This window comes from Carassius auratus, chromosome 22, assembly GCF_003368295.1.
Source record: "Carassius auratus strain Wakin chromosome 22, ASM336829v1, whole genome shotgun sequence".
NCBI classification, from domain to species: Eukaryota; Metazoa; Chordata; class Actinopteri; order Cypriniformes; family Cyprinidae; genus Carassius; species Carassius auratus.
Window position 1 is genome coordinate 6,195,198 of NC_039264.1, and position 20,570 is coordinate 6,215,767.

The following is a 20,570-nucleotide window of genomic DNA, read 5'->3' on the forward strand; positions in this document are numbered from 1 at the left end:
ATACATAATGTCAAAATACCCGTCTTGGAAAGTATGCTCGAAAAAACTTAAAACCGTTATTTCTTAAGTGAAAGTAAACAGTTGAGGGAAAAGATGCGTTCATCGTCTCTGAAAGTGACAGGCCTAATTTAGCTACTAGCTGCTAAAATGTTAATGAAAGAAAAATCACTCACTGCTCTTGATTGAATTACTTTGTAGTAGGGATGCTCATTTCGATTAATTTTCCCAACCGACAACCGCCGCTGGTTAATCGATTATTAACCGTTAACTGATAAGATTATAATATTGAATTGGTATTAAATACAAATAAAATTAACGCATATCTGTGACCCTTTAAAAAAATACAAACATTTTTTTTTTTAATCAAAGGGTTTATTTTAACGTGCAAAGTACAAACAGCAGCATACAGAACAGATCAACAACAGAACCTGGATTCAGTTTAAATTTCCACGCACCTGCAGTATTTCTGACAGTGAGAGAAAAATAGAATAAAATAATACAAATTAAATACAAAATAGGCCTACACTAAATATATATATTTTTAACTTAAATAATTAACAAATTAAGATGACAAAAAGAAACACTGAATCCGTTTGAACGAAGCTTTCAAACCGGATTTTTTTCCCGTTAGATTAAGATTTTTAATTAAATAAAAATAGCAGCCCTACCTCAAACCTTGTCTAATTTTTATGTAAAAAAGCAACATATCAACGTGATGTGGGGTCAGTTTGGAGCGCAACCTGTTGACAGTTAGACCCGCGGCAGAAAACACCCTCTACAATGGGACAGATGTTTCGGGAATACATCGGTAACGTCTCGATAGAGTGGCCAGCTTCGGGAAGCGCCTAACGCCTATCATTTGCTTTCCACCAGTCAAGAGGATTAATATCCAGAGGAGGAGGATCGTCTCTCATGTAGATGTCAACCTCTGCTTCTGGATAATCAGTGCGTCATCTCCTCAGATCGCCGTGCATCGCATCTTCTCCCTGATAACATGGAGGGCAGAGTTTGTTGCCCTTCATCACTCGAAGCTTGTGGGTGTTTGCTTCGTAAATGGTACTGCATCGTACTTGTGCTACTGCTGTGTTTTAATACGGCGCCGCATAATTTACAGGTAACTTTGTCGCCCTTTCTGTTAAAATAATCCCACACAGTGCTTCTTTTCGCTCGCTTCATTTTGCTTCCCTTGCTCAGAAAAAAAAAAATCTGCAGGCATGTGTCACGGGTGTGGTTGAGCGTGCCGACGCGCTCCGTGAGTTAATAAATAAGCTATATAGTAGCCTAGGCTATTTTATTTTCGAAACCATGCAGCAAACTAAACAAAAATAACCTAAAAAAAAAAACGTTTAAACCGTTTAACTGATAGTATTAATCGGTCAAAATTTTTACTTTCGGTTAACGGTTAAACGGTCAATATGAGCATCCCTACTTTGTAGTTTTAACAAGAATTTATGCACAGTCAAACCAAAAATTATCCAGACTCCAGATATAATTTTTGATATATACATATTTTACTAGTAGGTACAGAAAACGAATACATTTTTGTAAGTGAGTATAAGCAAACTGTGACATATTATACCCAAATAATCTTCATACAGTGAACTGCTAGTGAAATAGATAGATATAAATGTTTTATCTATCTATCTATATATCTATAAAATTGGGACCAAAAATTATTCAGCACCTTATAAAGCACCATGCATTGCTTATGTGTTTTTTTTCTTTCTGAATTGCTAATGCGACCTTTTCACACCACAGTCTGAACAAAATTAAGCATTGCTTGGTAATTGGTCATCGAAGTATTGATAGTTGAGTAAATATTGTCATAATAACAGTTGTCTGTAGTTTTGGTTGATTGTAATCCATTACGTACATTTCTATCAAAGTTATGACATTATCAAGATGAATTTGGTTCTGACACAGTTTAACTCTAAATTCTTGTCATATTTTATAACCATTTTAGAAGCAATAGCAAATAAACTGTAATAATGTGAGAAATGTTTAAGGTGTCTGAATAAATTTTGGTTTGATTGTATATTTTATTTTTTACACTGAAGACTATACACTGCTATTTTACATTTAATTATTCGGTTTCTGTAACTGGACACCTACAAACTTGAAAAAAACTTAAAGATTGTGTAAATAGCAAAAATAAATAAAAATAAACGAACATACAAATTAAACAATTTCAAACAGGGCTCACTGGAACAACCTTCACCGGGGCCCCGCTGACCCCAGCTACGACCCTGCCTCTGGGTGTTGAATACTGTGACCAAACACCAATAACTCTTGTTATTTTGTAAAGTAATGCCATAAAATAATTGTTAATTTACAATGTTACAATTGTTAAGTGTTCCTGTGTTCTTGATACTCAAGAAAAATAAGGCGAAGGCTTCAGTTTCTTAATCTTAAGAAATAATAGAATAACCCTTTAAATAATAAAACTTGTTACTTTCAATGAAAGTCAATAATAAAAAAAAGACTTTTGAAAGGAATTATTTAGATTATATTAAAAAAGTTATTTATCGTAATTCATGTAGGTCATACAGTTGTTCAAAAGGTGTAACTTTGTTGTGTGCAGCAAAAACGAAAACTACGGATATTTATCTCCAACACCTTCAACCCTGCCAAACCGGATGCAGAGGACGGCGAAGGAACCGTTGCATCTTGGGAGCTGCGTGTGGAGGGACGACTTCTTGAAGACGTAAATGAGATTCTGTCATCGTAAAGGCAAACTCTTTATTGTTTATTATTTCTGAAAACTGTGTTTCTCTGTTTCAGACTGCTGTGTCCAAGTATGAAGCCACCAAGCAGAAGAGGAAGTTTTCTTCTTTTTTCAAGTCTTTAGTGATCGAGTTGGACAAAGACTTATATGGACCTGACAATCATTTGGTGGAGGTGAGATGCAGAAAAGTGCATTTCTCAACTGTAGTGCTTTAAACTTAGTCCACTGATGTACTGTCCCCTAGATCTCTTGTAATGCCACTTTTGTGCCATTTTTCACTAATTAAAGTGTCTTTGTGTTGTTTCCAGTGGCACCGAACAGCCACGACTCAAGAGACCGATGGATTTCAGGTGAAGAGGCCTGGAGATGTTGGCGTCCGCTGTACTGTACTCCTCATGCTGGATTACCAGGTGATTACAAACATGACAAAGCACCAATATCCATTGTTTACATAATGCATGAAGTATGCTATTCCAAGCTTAGCCCTTGTTGTTCTTCAGAAACTACCAGCAGGTGGCACCGCTCCACGTTATTAGTAAATGTGAGGAGCTGTGACTAATGACACAAACTGTTCACTTTCTAGCCTCCTCAGTTTAAGTTGGACCCCAGACTTGCCCGGTTGTTGGGGATCCACACTCAAACGCGGCCCGTGATCATCCAGGCTCTGTGGCAGTACGTCAAGACCCACAAACTCCAGGACCCTCATGAACGAGAGTTCATTAACTGTGATAAATACCTCCAACAGGTACCACTTAAACTCAATTTTCAGATAACAAAGAAATTGTTCAAAACCAGTTTTAATTTGATCTTGTTTTGATTTTACCTTCTTGGGTTTGATCTGGATTGTTCCCTTTGGGTTAAAGTGCAATCAGAAGCAACAAGCCAAAAATACAAGATGGCAGGCCCTGCCATTGTAAACAGTGAAAATGTTCCGTAACAAAATCTACCATTCTTATACTGGATGCAGTTTGTAAATGTTGGTGAGACTGTCAGAGGTCTTCATTATTATTTTTTTTCATGGGAGCCGCACTGAAAGGGCAGAGTCGATCACAGAGCCACTTTTACCACAAAGTATAAAGTTACATCTAGTCATATATATATATATATATATATATATATATATATATATATATATATATATATATATATATATATATATATATAGCATGTCTTTTTATCAATCTGTCATCCCTGATATGCAGTGGGGGCAAATACAAAGGGGGCTCTCATTCTTTATCCTTTACCAGTCAAATTTATAACTGATACAAGTTGATTTATATAAAAAAAAGAGCAGTTGTACCTTAATGCTGGAAAGACATTAAGTTTTTATTTTATTTATATATGTATACTTACTAGTCATGCATCTAACCATCCAAGTGCACAATTGGCGTTAAGAGCTGTTCAGATTAAAACTGGCAACTGCACAGTGAATTAGTATCATGGACGTAGGACAGAGCAAGTGAAAATCATTTTCTATTCTATATTTCTATTTTGTGATACCACTGGTTTAGGTGTTCTGTAATTCTGTCTAAACTTGATGACACCACACTACAGTTGCAAATCATCTGAATGTAATGTCAGTACATTTCATCATAAATAGAACGAGGTATCAGTTTACTGATGGGGTTCGTGTCCAGTGTAGACAACATCAATGGGTTCTCTTGTCTTTTGTTGGATTGCACCACTTGTGTCCAGTGTAGACATGGTGAGTTTAAAAAAAAAAAAAAAGAAAACCGAATTTCATTCAAACAAATTGATGTAGACTAAACATTCGAATTAATCGCTAAAATAGATTCATCTCCCAGTCCTACAGGACAGTAGCTGTAATGCTAATGGCTTCAGATCTGTTAAAGAAATTAGTTTTTTTCTTGATGTTTGAAAACCAATAACTGTTGGTGGTTCTCGTTTCTAAATCTTCGAAACTCAGTAATTGATGCTTCTCCTTGTTTAAGATCTTGAAACCCAATCATTTTTGCTCCTCCTAAATCAATAAAACCCAAAAATCTACAATTTGCCTCCAAGATCTTTGGAACCCATTAGTTGCTGTTTCTCTTCATTCAAGACCTTGTAAGCCCTCCTTATATGTATTTTTTCAAGGATAAAATTAACTAATTGGACCAGTTATTTTCATTCTATATATTTGAAATGCAATGATTATTGGTTCTGATTCAAGATCTTTGGAAAACAGTAATTGTTGGTTCTCCTCGCTCAAGATCTCTGAAACCTGTTCCTTTTAGGTTTGCCTTGTTTTTAGATAATTAAAGCCAAAATTGTCAGTCCTCCTTTTAAAGATTTCCCTAGTTACCTCACTTCTTCTCACTCTAGATCTTTGAAACCCGAAATTTTCACTACTCATTAATTCAAGATCTTTGTGAACCAATAATTGTTGGTTCTCCTCATTTGAGATCTTTGAAACCCTACAATAGTTTATACTCATTGTTTTAGATTAGGGATAGGCAACTCCAGTCCTGGAGGGCCACTATCCGGCAGAGTTTAGCTTCAGCCCTCATAAAGACTCACCTGCCTGTATCTATCTAGTAATCCTGAAAACACTGATTGCCTTGTTCAGGTGTGTTTAATTAGGGTTGGAGCTAAACTCTGCAGGATAGTGGCCCTCCAGGACCGGAGTTGTCTATCCCGGTTTTAGATCTTTGAAACCCAATAGTTCTCAGTTCTCGCAAAAGATTTTTGGAAACCAATACTTTACGGTTTTCCTAATTCAAGATCTTTGAAACCTAATCTCGCATAGCCAGATCATCAGCCTGATGGCTGAAGGTTTGGAATTCATGGCAGCTTTCATTGGCCAAGGCCCGCCCATGAGGCCTTTAGACCGACATAACAAACAAACACAGTTCATTTTGTTCAGTGTCACGTTTCAGGTGTGGAAAGCTGAGTAAAACTCTTGGACATACTTTAAAGTTTATATGCCGTAAACTAAATATTTGACATTTGAATATCCAGCGTTTAGTTGATCCTGATAAGCGCTTGACGTAACAATTATAAACCCTGTCTTTTGTGGGGGGGTTTGGCACCACAGCTTTTTTGTTTCCATGCAGAACGTTTCTGAACGTGATATACACGTCTCCCCTGAAATGTATAATTCAACCAATCCGATGATGAATTAAACACTCTTGAAGTGTTTCCCCTTTTGTGTCCCATATGCATCTGATGTTTAGCCAACGTTTAGGCGTGAGACTGAGACTATTTGAAACCCAATAATTAGATTCTCATTGTTTTAGATTTTTGAAACCCAGAGGATGAAGTTTTCTGAGATTCCTCAACGGCTGCATGCACTACTGATGCCCCCCGAGCCAATCATCATCAACCATGTCATAAGGTAACCATCACCCACATGATGTCACTTAGAATTGTTGTTTCTGCCCCATAATGTGATTTAAACGCCTAAACATCCTTTTGTATCTCAGCGTGGACCCCAATGACCAGAAGAAGACGGCGTGCTATGATATAGACGTGGAGGTAGATGACACCCTGAAGACTCAGATGAACTCTTTCCTGCTTTCCACAGCCAGTCAGCAAGAGATTGCAGGCCTCGACAACAAGGTTTGGAATATGGCCAAAAGCCCCCTTGTTCTGGCTGGACAAAACGTCTTTCAAAGTGCTCAGTACATCTCTGCAGGGGAGAGCTCTGCCTTTGCCTTTGCACTGGTGTTTTGTTGCACAGCCTGTGCTTGTCTGCTGCATATCAGAGTGGCTCTTGGCAACACGCCGGTCTGAATGTTTTCAAACGGTTTTCTTGCGAACAGAAGCCAAGCCAGAGAGAACAGCATCCTGCTTTCTGTCAGCTCTGGACATGTTTAATTTTATCCTAATCTGTTTGCTTAGAAATTTTAGTAGTCTAGTAGCCACTTCAGGGATAGAAGCCGGACTCGCCGTGGATATATTGTTGCCACAGTTACTCCTCCATGCTTGATGTAATCATGGTTTTCAGTTCAAGTGATTGTGAATTGGCTGAATTGCGAAGATAAATCAGCTGTGGGTTAAAGTTGAGTTTCTTTGAGTTCATCTATCCTTTCTATGGCACTGCACTCAATCAAAAGTGGAATTGTGATTCATTGGCCACTTTCATATATGTATATTAACCTCCAGGCTATTCAACTTATTTATTATTATTATTTTTTGCTGTTCCCCTTTGACCCAGTTGAACCACTAGTCAGTTTGCAACAGTCAAAATATGTCCTTCACAGTCAGTGGTTGACCATTGTATTTAGTCTGTTTGTTTATAAAATATCGGAGTACAGTTAAAACTGTTATGATGTAAAGCAAGATGGAGTGTGATTTTGCTCTTATACAACAGTTTTAATAAAGAACTTTTATATGGAGTACACATCCAAACAAGTGAACCAGAACTAACTGTTGTATAGTAAACATGTTGTATAATCCTTGTAGATTCATGAGACCATCGAAACCATTAACCACCTGAAGACTCAAAGGGAGTTCATGTTGAGCTTCGCAAGAGACCCGCAGGGCTTCATCAACGACTGGCTCCAGTCACAATGCCGAGACTTGAAGGTGAGTCCAAATTAAGTTTATGCATTTAGCAGACGATTTTATCCAAAGCGATTTACAATGCATTCAGGCTAACATTTTTACCTAGCATGTGTTCCCTGGGAATCGAACCCACAACCTTTTGCGCTGCTAACGCAATGCTCTACCACTGAGCCACAGGAACACTAATACTATAAGTATTAGTGGCAATACCACACTTTTTACCCTGGTCCCATGATAATGCCATGTTTTTTGGATGCATGAATTTGGAAGTTCCATTTTCTCTTATAAAGCCTTCAGGGTTCATGAATGCTTTTGCTAAGCTCTTAGTTCGCTTGTCGGAAGAAGTCGTTTAACCTTCGCTAAGAGCTGTAGTCTTTCTCCATCTGTCTGTTTGCTCAACTGAGTGGACTTGTAATGATTTCGGGGTTTGGGAGGATGTTTCACAGGCAGTTGTATAGGATGCTGAATTTGTAAACCGCTAGGGAAATAAAGCTTGCATCTGTTTGCTCACTCAGAATTTATCAGGCTAAAAATATAGCATCTGTTGTGACCCAGTTGCGTGTATTTCCTTGGGATTTAATGCTGCAGAGAGAGTGTTGCTCCAGACAAAAGCCATTAATCAGTAACTGTTGCATCTTGTTCTGTTGGTGTCTGAATTTTGCGTCCATGCAGACCATGACAGATGTGGTTGGAAACCCGGAGGAGGAGAGGAGAGCCGAGTTCTACTACCAGCCCTGGGCTCAGGAAGCTGTGTGCCGATATTTCTATTCAAAGGTAATACTTTACACTTATTTAGCCACCTTGAAATATTTGAAATCTCAAAGCTTGCATGGGAAATCACTCGTCTTTTTATTGACGTTTCTCTCGATTTCGTTCTCTCAGGTTCAGCAAAGGAGACAGGAGCTGGAACAGGCTCTTGGCATTCGAAACACATAAGCAAGCTCCCGGCCGTCACGACACAGTACCAATTGGTTCTCTGGGCAGCAAATGTCCTACTGCTCTGTGCTCCAGACGCTGATCACTACAGTTATATTACAGTTTATCTTGTGCTGTCCTGCTGTAGCTGCCCAGAAAAACAACCCATTGTCTGCTGTCATCCTTATTTTGACCTCCTTATTTCAAGGTTCCCGTGTGACTGAACATTCGTCAAGGTGATTTTGCAATGCTGTCACTTTGGAAAATGCGGTTTTCCGACCAAACTGACAGGCTTCGTTGGATAATTTAATTCCAAGTCGCAAGAATGCTCTTGGACGTGCTAATGTTTGAGCCCATTCGCTGCTTTCCATATTAACCAATCAGTTGGAGGGGTCATTGTTTATTTTTAAAGTTATTGATATTGTCTTTGATATTTTAATGTTCTCATAATATGAACTTTATGAAGATCTAGTCTAGTTAAGCATAGATGGCGGATAATGACGTAGTTTAGTACCTCAGCTCTTGTGAAGATGAATTATTTGGAGGAAGTTCCTCAGACAAGTCTGTTGGCGTTTAAAGCAAGCTTACTGGTTAACGTTTTCTGCAACTATCAGTAAATAAGAGTTTTTTTCCACGTCCTCCGTTCAATAGTGGTTTTAGATCCACTCGATTAGATGTATTGTCAATCGACCTGGTTGATTATAGATCTTTTGGTCACAAGCTTCGCCCTCGACTAAAGTAATTCCAATCTAACCTTGCTGTGATATGTATTGATACATTTAGAGAATTGTCTTTATAGTTTTTTGGTTTATTTGATTAATTATCTTCATTAAAGTCAACTTGTAGCTCTGAAAGGAGGACAACGTGAAACCCACAAAATGTCTGGGAAGACGGACAAGTCTTTTAATATTTTATAGATGCGCTGCAGAGAGGCCATGGGTTCTTCCACTCAAGTAATTCAAAACGTTTCGAAGTCAAGTGCTAAAAACATTCTGGGTAGTTTAAGTTTTACCTATATTTTGTTGGTTTCCTAAAGTCATGCATTTGCTTTGATTTTTATATTTTACAATCTTGTTTTTCTTTATTTTCTTTAATGGACCAAATGTTGTATTTCTCTGTTAGCCCTTGTGTTATAATAAAGATAATCTTGTATCGATGCAGAAGCCGGTGTAAAGTGTAATCAATACATCTTTTAATCTTTTTCCAAAAGTGCTCAATAGATTTTTAAACTCTAATAAGATCTTGATTAAACCGATTTGGCAGCCTCTCCAGTGCGTAATAGTGTTTACACTCTGGAGAGCATCAAACGTTTATATTGACGCCATGTTTTTGTAGCATTTGGCTAACTGCAGACATCTGATTATGTCGTAAACACCTCTGAATGGCCCTTGTGTTCTATTGCGTTACACTTCACTTTCGTAATTGCAATGGAATAATGATAACCATAGCAATGGATGGGAGAAAAAAATATTGCCTATATGCATTACGCATTGATAATATTATTAGGAAAATATTAGAATTTTGAGTGTAATTTTTTTATTATCCGTGAAAGTAATTCTCTCCCTTTACACTGATGTCCTTGTGGTGAGAAGTTATTAGGTTTGTAGCACTCCAACAGTTAATTACCTGTTCTAGTACAAAACCTCAAGGCTGTGTCATGCTTCATAACTTTTTATGTCACAATAGATGCTATTACAAACAATTGCAGACCCACACAAAAACAGTCAATTACGTTAGATAATGTAAGTCGATTTTCTTATGTATCATCTTTAGCCCTATTATTATATTCTATTCCAGCAGCAAGGGTGATTTGAAACAAGTACCTTGCATTATTTTTCTTTGAATGAACTCGTTTGATTCTGCATGTTCTGTTTTTTTTTTTTTTTTTATTATTATTTTTTTTTTTAGTGATTGAACCAAATGTTCTCAATACAAATTACAATAATAGTGTGTCTGGAAAAAAATATTATCTGGACTGAAGATGCGTAGGCCTATAACTGGTTTACATAGCTTGAGTTTGATCAGTTTGGATTTGTTTAACAAGATTATTGAAAATGTACACCTTGTGTACAACAGTAGCTACTTAATAAATGTAAAAATACCCCCAGCTAAACCGCACTTGCTTCAACTTAGAAGTTGGCTGTACTTCACCAGATGCAAACTTATTTTAAAGACGTTTTAATCAAAAATACATTTATGTGCTTTCAAGCTTAATAAATCAATAAAAATTAAAATGGCACACAGCCGACAACATTAGCCTAATGCGGTGTCATTTATCAACTACATGACAGATAAATAGCCTATATGTAACAATAATTGTCTTTTCAAGCTATAGAAATGAAAATAAAACTGATCCATCCTTTTCATTTCCTTTCTCACAAGAAATAATCACATATTCAAAAAATATTGAATCCATAATTTATTCTTCTATCTGAAGACATGTATTAAATGTAGTGGCTTGTTCGTCTGTTAGCCTAAAGATCAGCTTGGTTAAGTAAGACAATCATTTCAGGGACATGGCGAGTTACAGACTTATGTGTTATTTTCTTTCTTCTGTGCATTATGAAGGCTTTTTAAAACTAAGCGTTTTTAGCTTTTTAAACAACCTATTCCGTCTTACACCAACTACGCACACAGGTTCTATCATATTTCTCTGAACCTAATATTCATGACCTATCGAACCAATCAGAGTAGGTATGGGGCGGGGCGACACATGCAGCTCCGCCCAAGATGCAGCCCCGCCACGATCTTCAGGCTGCATCCGGGTGCTTTTCTCTTGTTCGGCATTGGTCGGAACGCCCACAAAAACGTCATAACGGATTATGCCGTGGGGGAAAACAAACCATTCAGAAATCAGCCAATGCGCGTTCAGGGCAGTGAGGCGCGTCCTAGGGCTCTTTAAAAGCACGTCCACAGGTTTGTCTCCGGACCATCAGCGGGTCTCAAGCACACGGAAGTCTTACAGCCGGCTGACAGACGCAGTATGACGGCTAAGCAAGTCTGCATCATCGGCTCTGGCAACTGGTTCGTGACATTTACACTGCGTGATTATTTTACATTGTTTTTGCTGGTTTATGTTTATTAATGCAAAGCTACTGACTGAAGTGTAGGGTATTTGGAAACAGCACAAACAGAAATCTAACTTATTTCTATCTTAGAAAATTGAAGAATGATGCATACGTTAAGGTGAAAAGATTTCTAAAATGAAAACCGCGGGGCATTTCCTAGTTCCGTATTATTATTATTATTATTATTATTATTATTATTATTATTATTATTATTATTATTATTATTATTATTATTAATTAATTAATTAATTAATTTGTATTTTTTTGTGGGTACCATACATTAATATACATTAATATAGATATAGATAGATAGATAGATAGATAGATAGATAGATAGATAGATAGATAGATAGAAAGTAAAATTATTCAAGTAGAACATTTTTAACCCCTGCCAGTGGCGCCCCCAGATAATTTTAACAGGGGTGGCCAAATGAGGCCACAGTAAATTTTGGGGTGGCACATTAAAATAAAGAAAAAATATAAGAGTTTGCAATATAGACAAAAAGTTATATCTCTGTGAGTTCTAGGATTTTATCGATAACGATAATTAGACTATTTTGCTGAGTGTTATTGTGCTGATATCTTATTTTTAATTGTGCTGACACCAGATTTTTTATTTTATTTTTACCTTTACACCATTGTTTCTAAAAGTGTGCACCATGTTTTAGGTCAAATACTTGCATTTGGGCTTTTACCAAGCACATGCAATCATTATCAACAAAATTGATCTTTGCAATGCAGATAAAACAGAAGCTGCACCTGAAGTGCCATTTAGATGTTTTTACACACTGTTTAATGCAACTCCGTGGAACATGGAATACTTTAACCTGCAGTTACAAATCAATAAATAATGTTTTGATATTTTAAAGATAAAACATTGAAAACTGATGTTTGAAATTATTTAAAGGGGGGGGGTGAAATGCTCGTTTTCACTCAATATCCTGTTAATCTTGAGTACATATAGAGTAGTACTGCATCCTTCATAAATCCAAAAAGTCTTTAGTTTTATTATATTCATAAGAGAAAGATAGTCTGTACCGATTTTTCCCGGAAAAACACGACAGACTGGAGGCGTGACGTGTGGGCGGAGCTAAAGAATCACGAGCACCAGTAGGCTTTTGCGTTGAGAGCATTTGGAAACTGTGACATTACCGTGAGGGAAAAACCATCATCCAAAAGAAACCATGGCTTACAGTCAGATTCAGCCGTTTATTTATGATCCAGAATCAGATCCAGAGGCTGAAACTGAACGAGAGCAGCAGCAGCAACGACTTGCTCCGAGCAGGGCTCAAACCCGAGTCACCGGCATGGGAGGGGACGCACTAACAAGGAGGCAGAGATATTTGGAGCAGTTTTACTCACCGCCTGCAGTTCCAACACACGATCGTGACCCTTTTTCCTTGGGATTGCATCATCCTTAAGAAATAAACGATACGCAAATCCGGCGTCAAACTGGGCCTTGTGAACAAGCATCTTCGAAATGCAGGGGAACAAACACAAACACTTGCACAACTCCGTTGATGCTCTGTAAAAATAAACTCCATCCACTGGTCCCTTAATGCTGTTTTTTTTTTTGGTAATCTGTGCAGGGTTGTCTTGCCCTGGCAACCAAAAACACACTTCTTTTGTGACTTTTCGCGACGCTCTCGCTCTGATCAGTGAATCGCTCTGATCAGTGAAATGTCTGTGCTGCTCAGCCTCGCTATACGGGAGCACGCGCTCTTCCAGGAAGAAGTGAGTCAGGATCCATATAAGGAAATTCCGCTCCATCTAACGTCACACAGAGCCATACTCGAAAAAAACTTTCCGAAACTTGTGACAAACCGGAAGGAGTATTTTTGGAACAGAAATACTCCTTCAAATGTACATCTTAATTTTTGAAACTTTGTCCATGTTTAGCATGGGAATCCAACTATTTAACAGTGTAAAAAAACTCAGTATGCATGAAATAGCATTTCACCCCCCCTTTAAAAAATGAAAAGGTTCCATAAAATGTCAATGCCAATAGGTGGCAGCGAGTCACTGTTAATAAGTGAGTCATTGCAATTGAACCGAATCATTTAAACGGTTGAGTCATTCAGGAACGAAACACTTTAATGTTGCTCAGAGACACAAAACTGTGGCTGCAGCATGTGCTGCACTTTTTTTCACTTCTTAAACTATTGTGAATTTACATTCTGCATTTAAATTAATAGTACCCAGTGCCCACTACAAATAATCTTAGGGGTGGCCACAGGGGTGGCCAGAGTTTATACAGGGGTGGCCGTGTAACTATTTAACTTTTTACCTGTATTTAAAAATGTACAACTGTGTGTTGGCTAAATACATACTACCTAGGGGTGGGCGATATGACCAAAATCATAAATCACGATATAAACACATATATCAAGATAACGATATCTTGATATAGTTATTTTTATTTTAATACTATAATAATAATAATTTTTTTTATTTTAGTGTTCCTGTAGCTAATAATTGGTAGCGCATTCCGTTATCAAGTGGAAGGTTGGGGGTTTGATTCCCGGGAACACATGATAGGTAAAAATTGATAGCCTGAATGCACTGTAAGTCACTTTTGGATAAAAGCATCTGCTAAATGCATACATTTAATTTAATACGTTTTTTTTATTTTATATTAAGATCTTTGCCAATTTTCATAATCCTTGTCACCAGTTTCGAGTCGATATCAAACTAATACAAGAAAATAATACAAACAAAACTAAAAAATAACTCAAGCTCACTGGAGATAAATAAACAGTCAGTGATGAAATAAGAACAAGAAAACTAATTATACTTATACTTAATTATAACAACAACAAAAAAAACTACCATAAATAAGAAATCCATTGTGTAAATGAGTTAGTATTCACTGTGTAAGTTATATCCATATATATAGTATTACTATTATTTATTTTCTTCTTATTCTAGTTACAAAAGTGATTTAGTCAAGAGCAGTGAGAGGTTTTCATGAATGGCAGACAGGACGAATATTGGACAGCTTCCCCTTTAAGACCGAGGTTCGGATCCAATATACTGTTAAATATGCGCGTTCTCTTAGCCTGGTAATACCAAACTCTGCTATTTCCTTTTGCTTCGTAAACAGAAGCGAGCTGAAACTGAGCGGAAGTACGAAGTCTGACGTAGCTAACTTTCTCTCGCAACTGTTTACATTCCCTTAAGACCTAAATGACTGTGTTTATGAGGATACTTGCAAAACTGGGCATTTGGACGCATATAACTGTTTATGCAATCGTGCAAAGCCAATAAAACGGAAAAAAATGCTCACAAGCTCTATTAGCAACTGATCCGTGTCTTAAGCACTCTTCTCACACAGAAACAGAGACAGTGAACATATATAGCTATTTTGTTTGTGTTTCAACGGCCTAAAATCAGTTGTTTTAAAACTGCAGTGCATAAAAATGTTTGCAAACATTAAGTCGCCGTGACCACGCCCACTGCCACGTGATGTGAGCGCGCACATGCTATTATTTATGCTTCTGTCTGCATCCCCGTGTAATGCATGTAAGACAAACGTCATTCAAAGTATGAAAATGTATTACCGTAAACCATGTTTTTTGAAGCACCACAAAATAAACGATAGACCATTATATGAAATGATAGACTTTTAATTCCGATACATATCGTCAAATTTTGTTTATAAAAATATGCTTCTGGAAATTGACCTTTTCTATCCCAAATTAGGGTTAATATTTTGGATTTTAGGCTCATATTGACTAGAAAGTATCTGCTTTCTGCAAATGTTATTGTGCAAGTGTAATTGATAAGTTTATTTTTTTATATATATATTTTTTGTGAGTTTCAGGAATGTTTAACAGGACTATTGTGTGCAAAACAATCCCGCAACCTTCATGCCGTGTTATACACTGCACACAAACAGTAATACTTTGTTTTAATATGTATATAACGTGATCTCTTTCGATAACTGATGATAATAGTGCTCTGCTCTCGTCCAAGCTTTACATGGCAACAATAAAGGCTTGCGAGTTACGACCAAGTAATCAGCTGGCGGGTCCTCTAATGGGGAATATAATCACAATCATATAATAGCCAGCTGGCTGGTTGGGCTTTTTCAGTGTATTTGCGGGTTGTTTTGAACGTGGTGTAAAATGGGGACATTTCCAGGGACAACTTCAAAAACTGGGACTGTCCCTGGAAAACAGGGCTGTCTTGTCACCCTAGTATATGTTGCATGGCTTCCCTCTGCGGATCTCAGGTGTGAACCAGGAATACCTAACCTCTCTGCTCTTTGAATATTACAGATAACATTAGGATAGATTACAGATTTTTTAGTTGCTTGGGTAATAATTGCTGAGTAATGATTGACCCAAATGTCCACTGGTCCTTATTAAACAAAAATAATAGGCTGCAGTCTTTTCTTTCTGACCCATAAACTTTTTTTCTATGGCCTTGCAGATAGCCTACTGAAGCAAAGCTGTAATATGATATGAACTGAATTACTATTACCGTCCACAATTAGTATCTTAATTGCATGTTTCTTGCTTCCAGTGTTCGAGGATTATCAAGTTTATATTTAGAAGGATGCATTTATGATTGCAGACACAATTTTAAAAGTTTTATAATGTAATCATTGTATTCCATAATAGTTATCAAATAAATAAAGACAGCTATGCCAGACTTCTTTTCATGGATTACAGTTCAGCATTCAACACTATCATCCCCTCCAAACTCATAAACAAGTTATATAACCAAGGGCCTGCTTTGTGCACTGTGTAACTGGATACTGAGGTTTCTCACCAGTAGACTTCAGCACGTTCGCCTCGGAAAACACTCCTCCAGTATAATGAACACAGGCACTCCTCAAGGCTGTGTACTCAGCCCGTTGCTGTACACTCTTTTCACTCATGACTTTGCTAGCCATCCTAACAACATCATCGTAAATTTTGCAGCAAAGTCGTTGGCCTTTTCACTAACAATGATGAGACCGCATACAGGAAAGAAGTGTCTGAACTGGTCACATGGTGTGAGGCTAACGATCTCACACTGGACATCAGCAAGACCAAGGAGATGGTTGTGGACGTGAGGAGGAGTGAGCATACCTAACCCTATCTATCAGCCTCTGCTGATCGGAGATGCTGAGGCTCAGAGAGTTGGCAGCTATAAGTTCCTGGGTGCACACATCTGAGAAGACCTCAAATGGACAGTAAATACAAAGAAACTAGTAAGAAACTAAGTCTAATCAAAGAATGTAGTTCCTGAGGAGGCTAAGGGAATTTGGCATGCCATCACAGATTCTCCATAATTTCTACAGAAGCACTGTGGAGAGTGTGTTAACTTGCTGCATTACTGTGTGGTTTGGCAACAGCACAACGCGGGATAGAAAGGCTTTACAGAGGGTTATTAATCTGGCATGGAAAATCACAGGGACTGATCTCCCTTCACTACAGGACATATACAAAAATGATCTGCAAATGGGCTAGCGACATCATCAAGGGCACCACCCATCCCATCCACAATTGCTTCACTCTCAAGTAGTCTGGCAAGCGGTACCAGAGCACTGCGTCCAGAACATCCAGACTCCAGAACAGTTTATACCCCAAAGCCATTAGACTGATAAATAGTCAAAATCCACTGCCACTTCCACTTCCACCTGAATAATCAGGATAAACTCAGCCTGTTTAATGGCACTCTGCACTTTTTACCTGCTGGACCGTCATACACTCATAACGCATCTGACTGACAATTTAAACACTAGTCTTTACACTGTCACCTTATCACCACTTGACACTTTACAATTTGTCACTTTATTGCTACTTGCACTGCACATTTATTCTGTGTATAATCTTTTTGATGTGATGAATTTGGTTCTTTTGTTAACTAAGCCCTCAGTATGTGCATTTATGTCAGAAGTATTGGCTTTTGTTTATCCTTTGCAGATTGTCACAGTTCTTTCGTTTCCTCAGGGGTTCTGCTATTGCCAAGATAGTGGGCGCCAATGCAGCAAAACACAGCACGTTTGAAAACACTGTGAACATGTGGGTGTTTGAGGAGATGGTCAACGGACGTAAACTCAGTGAAATCATCAACACCGAACACGAGAATGTAAAATACTTGCCTGGACACAAGCTGCCGCCCAATGTGGTGAGAACACAAAGCGTCTCCAGGATCCTTGAACTCTTTAAGCTTTATTGCTTTTCACATGTGAACAATGATAAATGCAGTACTTCAATGGAAATTTGGATATTAAATAGTAAAGTTATCTTAACCAAAGTTAGTAAAGAAACTCATGCAAAGGAGCATTAAAATGGTGTTTGATAAAATAAATAAACAGGGTTAAATGGCAGTTTTTCTTCAGGTGGCAGTTCCGGATCTGTTGGATGCAATAAAGGGTGCAGATATACTCATTTTCGTTATCCCTCACCAATTTGTGTCCCGAGCCTGTGACATCATTAAGGGGCACATCAAAACGGACGCTTTGGGATTGTCTCTCATTAAGGTGAGTGTCTTACTATATGTAGTTGCATTTCGGTTTTATATGTGGCCCCGCAGCACTGTTACACCGCTGTGTGTGTTCCACAAGGGTGTGAATAAGGGTCCTGATGGAGTGAAACTGATCACTGATGTCATTAGGGAAAAACTCGGCATCACCATGACCGTGCTGATGGGAGCCAATCTGGCCAATGAGGTCGCTGATGAGAAATTCTGTGAAACTACAATTGGTTAGCAGAGATGGAGAAGGAAAATGTGCCTATACGTGCCACTATATACAGCTATGTACAGCCACTGTTTCTTCAAGTAAGTAACAATTTTGTGTTCAGGGTGTAAAAGCAAAGCTCACGGAACCATGTTAAAGGAACTGGTGCAAACCCAAAACTTCCGTGTGACCGTTGTGGAAGAGGCTGACGTTGTGGAGATCTGTGGGGCGTTAAAGGTAAATATCAATCTATGTATTTTCATTCGATTTCTGAAGCATTTAGTGGCATTAAAGTCAAGAACGGATGTTTTTTTAATTGTAGAATATTGTCGCAGTGGGCACTGGTTTCTGTGACGGTCTGGACTTTGGTAACAACACCAAGGCTGCCGTGATCCGTCTGGGTTTGATGGAGATGATTGCCTTCACTCAGATATTCTGCACGACCGGTCCGGTTTCTACCACCACGTTTCTGGAGAGCTGCGGCGTCGCCGACCTCATCGCCACCTGCTATAGTGGACGCAACCGCAAAATCGGAGAAGCGTTCGCTAGAACGGGGAAGGTATGTCTGGGCCTCAGGTTTGAACGTTACTTCATTTTCTCTCAGTGTTCTTGTGCAGCGTTAAATATTTCGGTTTGTTGTCAGTCTATCGAGGAGCTTGAGAAGGAACTGCTGAACGGCCAGAAACTTCAAGGTCCGGCAACTGCAGCAGAAGTCCATCAGCTCCTCGAAGATAAAAACCAGCTGGAAAAGTAATTCCCTTTTGAGTTGTTCGCAATCAGTGCTTTAAATACTTGTAATAAGACTACAATTACATTTTTGTTTTATTACATGATTATTATGCAGACATTAGAAATAGATTATTCATAATTTCTTGATCCTCCTTAATTCTTCTTTTATTAAATTTTCCTTTCTAAGGAAGGCTAACGCAGAAAGCATTCAAGTTTTGGTTTCGAAAGTCTTCAAGTTTTCAGTTAATGGTCACATGACACGCAGGAAACTCTTTTATGTAAAACTTTCTCTGTTTCTCTTCAGCTTCCCCCTGTTTAATGCAGTTTATCAGATCTGTTACCATGGTCATCCGGTCAACGAGTTCACCGCCTGCCTACAGAACCATCCAGAACACATGTAAACATCATTATGGCTGTTTTAGTTTTTTCATTAACACATTATGAACAATGTCTAAATGTTGTAAATAAACAGTACATAAGATTTATTTAGGATAAAATGCATTGTAAAGGAAGCTTGTCCTGTATTAAAGTCTTATTATTAAAGTTGTCCTGTATTAAAGTATTTTTAAAATGTCCTATTCTGCAATTTTCAGCCGATGACGAAGTGCCTCAAAAGCATTTACTTTCTGGAAAACAAAGTTTCTTTGTTGATAGACCGTTAAAAATAGATTTTGTTCCGTAAGTTTGTTTGCGAAATCATTAGTGATTGTAGAAATGACTGAAGACAAAGTTAAGATTTGAGTCTAGTGCGTCTCTAACACACAGATGGAATGTGACCTTTACTTTCCAAAACTTTCCGACGCATGTAACCTTTAACATTTCAAGGGCTCGTCCTTCAACCTTTTCTTGAGAGCAAGCAGCTCCTTACATAACACAAAATGGAGCATTTTAATTACTAATGTTTGCAAACTGGACTTACCTTGCACCGCAGAACAGATCTTATGTGTAAGTTAAATATTAAAGGAAATTGTCCATTGCATTATTGTATTGTTTTGATTTAATGTTAGATTCATGTCAGGTCCATTCATCATTTTAACTTCCACTTTTTTCATCATAATTCACGTTTGAAAGGTCAGGTGGATTATTTATTTATTTTTAAGCCTGTGCACCTTATTTATAATCATGGCCGTAGCCAGCTATGAGGTCACCGAGGGCCGGCCCTCTGTAAATTTTTCATCTTCGAAAATAGAAATTTGTTCTCTGGTTGACTAGTTTGCTGCTAGACTCCTCATATGAATATTTGCATGCATAATTCATAATGTTTAGCATCCGTAAATAATTTTGGTTTATTTTATTTATTTATAGGTTTTTTTATTGTAATAATAACATCTGGCAACATTGCACCGCCAGCATTAGTCTGGTAGTAATCAAAAAAGGCAGCGGCTGTTTACACTAAGTGCACATATCTGCACCTCGCTATTGTAGTACATTATAAATCAGTATGCAATAATAACTTATTTGGATGCCACATTACTGGGACAATAAAGCCCTCCCTACACCTACCCTTTACTTATTGATTATTTACTTAATTTTCATTGAAAAAATGCTTTTCTGATGTGATTTGAAATTTGAAAAGTGAGAAAAAATTTCACCAATAGGAGGATTTGATCCCGGATCAATCATGTCAAAATGCACATAATTTATCTTCTGCGCCATTGGAGCTAATTGTCATATATTGTCTTTTGTAGTTTTGACTATCCGACAATAACACGTTTGGTGGACAATATGTTTGCACGAATAATAAATGATGTTTTATTAACAAGATTCGGGAGGAGCGCGCCAGATACTTAGCCTAATCAACACAGGTGGACCATAATCAAGTAATCAATCCCACAGTATAAATATCGCTGACTTACCTCTATGCATTGACGGTTTATCAGCATCCCTCCTCCACCCCATCTCCTCACTTCGAGTTCACTTTATAAATAGACCGGGAAGGGGGGGTACTCTA

At 37.9% G+C, this 20,570-nt stretch overlaps 2 protein-coding genes across 3 annotated transcripts; both read left to right on the forward strand.

Moving 5' to 3' along the window:
• Positions 1-780: 780 nt before the first annotated feature.
• Positions 781-9,312, forward strand: LOC113040785 (SWI/SNF-related matrix-associated actin-dependent regulator of chromatin subfamily D member 1-like). Its single transcript, XM_026199038.1, has 11 exons — positions 781-808; positions 874-1,034; positions 2,582-2,704; positions 2,782-2,898; positions 3,034-3,135; positions 3,309-3,470; positions 5,965-6,062; positions 6,151-6,286; positions 7,133-7,255; positions 7,907-8,008; positions 8,117-9,312. Exons 1-11 carry the CDS (start codon positions 781-783, stop codon positions 8,168-8,170), a joined length of 1,206 nt encoding a protein of 401 aa, XP_026054823.1. The 3' UTR covers positions 8,171-9,312.
• Positions 9,313-10,986: 1,674 nt separating this feature from the next.
• On the forward strand, positions 10,987-19,597 carry LOC113039520 (glycerol-3-phosphate dehydrogenase [NAD(+)], cytoplasmic-like). Of its 2 annotated transcripts, none has more exons than XM_026197416.1 (8): positions 10,987-11,173; positions 17,160-17,337; positions 17,552-17,692; positions 17,777-17,915; positions 18,015-18,127; positions 18,213-18,449; positions 18,534-18,640; positions 18,924-19,597. In XM_026197416.1, exons 1-8 carry the CDS (start codon positions 11,133-11,135, stop codon positions 19,018-19,020), a joined length of 1,053 nt encoding a protein of 350 aa, XP_026053201.1. In that variant the 5' UTR covers positions 10,987-11,132; the 3' UTR covers positions 19,021-19,597. The 2 variants fall into 2 exon arrangements, with proteins under 2 accessions (XP_026053201.1, XP_026053202.1); XM_026197417.1 differs by having other exon boundaries at positions 11,078-11,173; positions 17,133-17,337.
• The last annotated feature ends 973 nt before the right edge of the window (positions 19,598-20,570 follow it).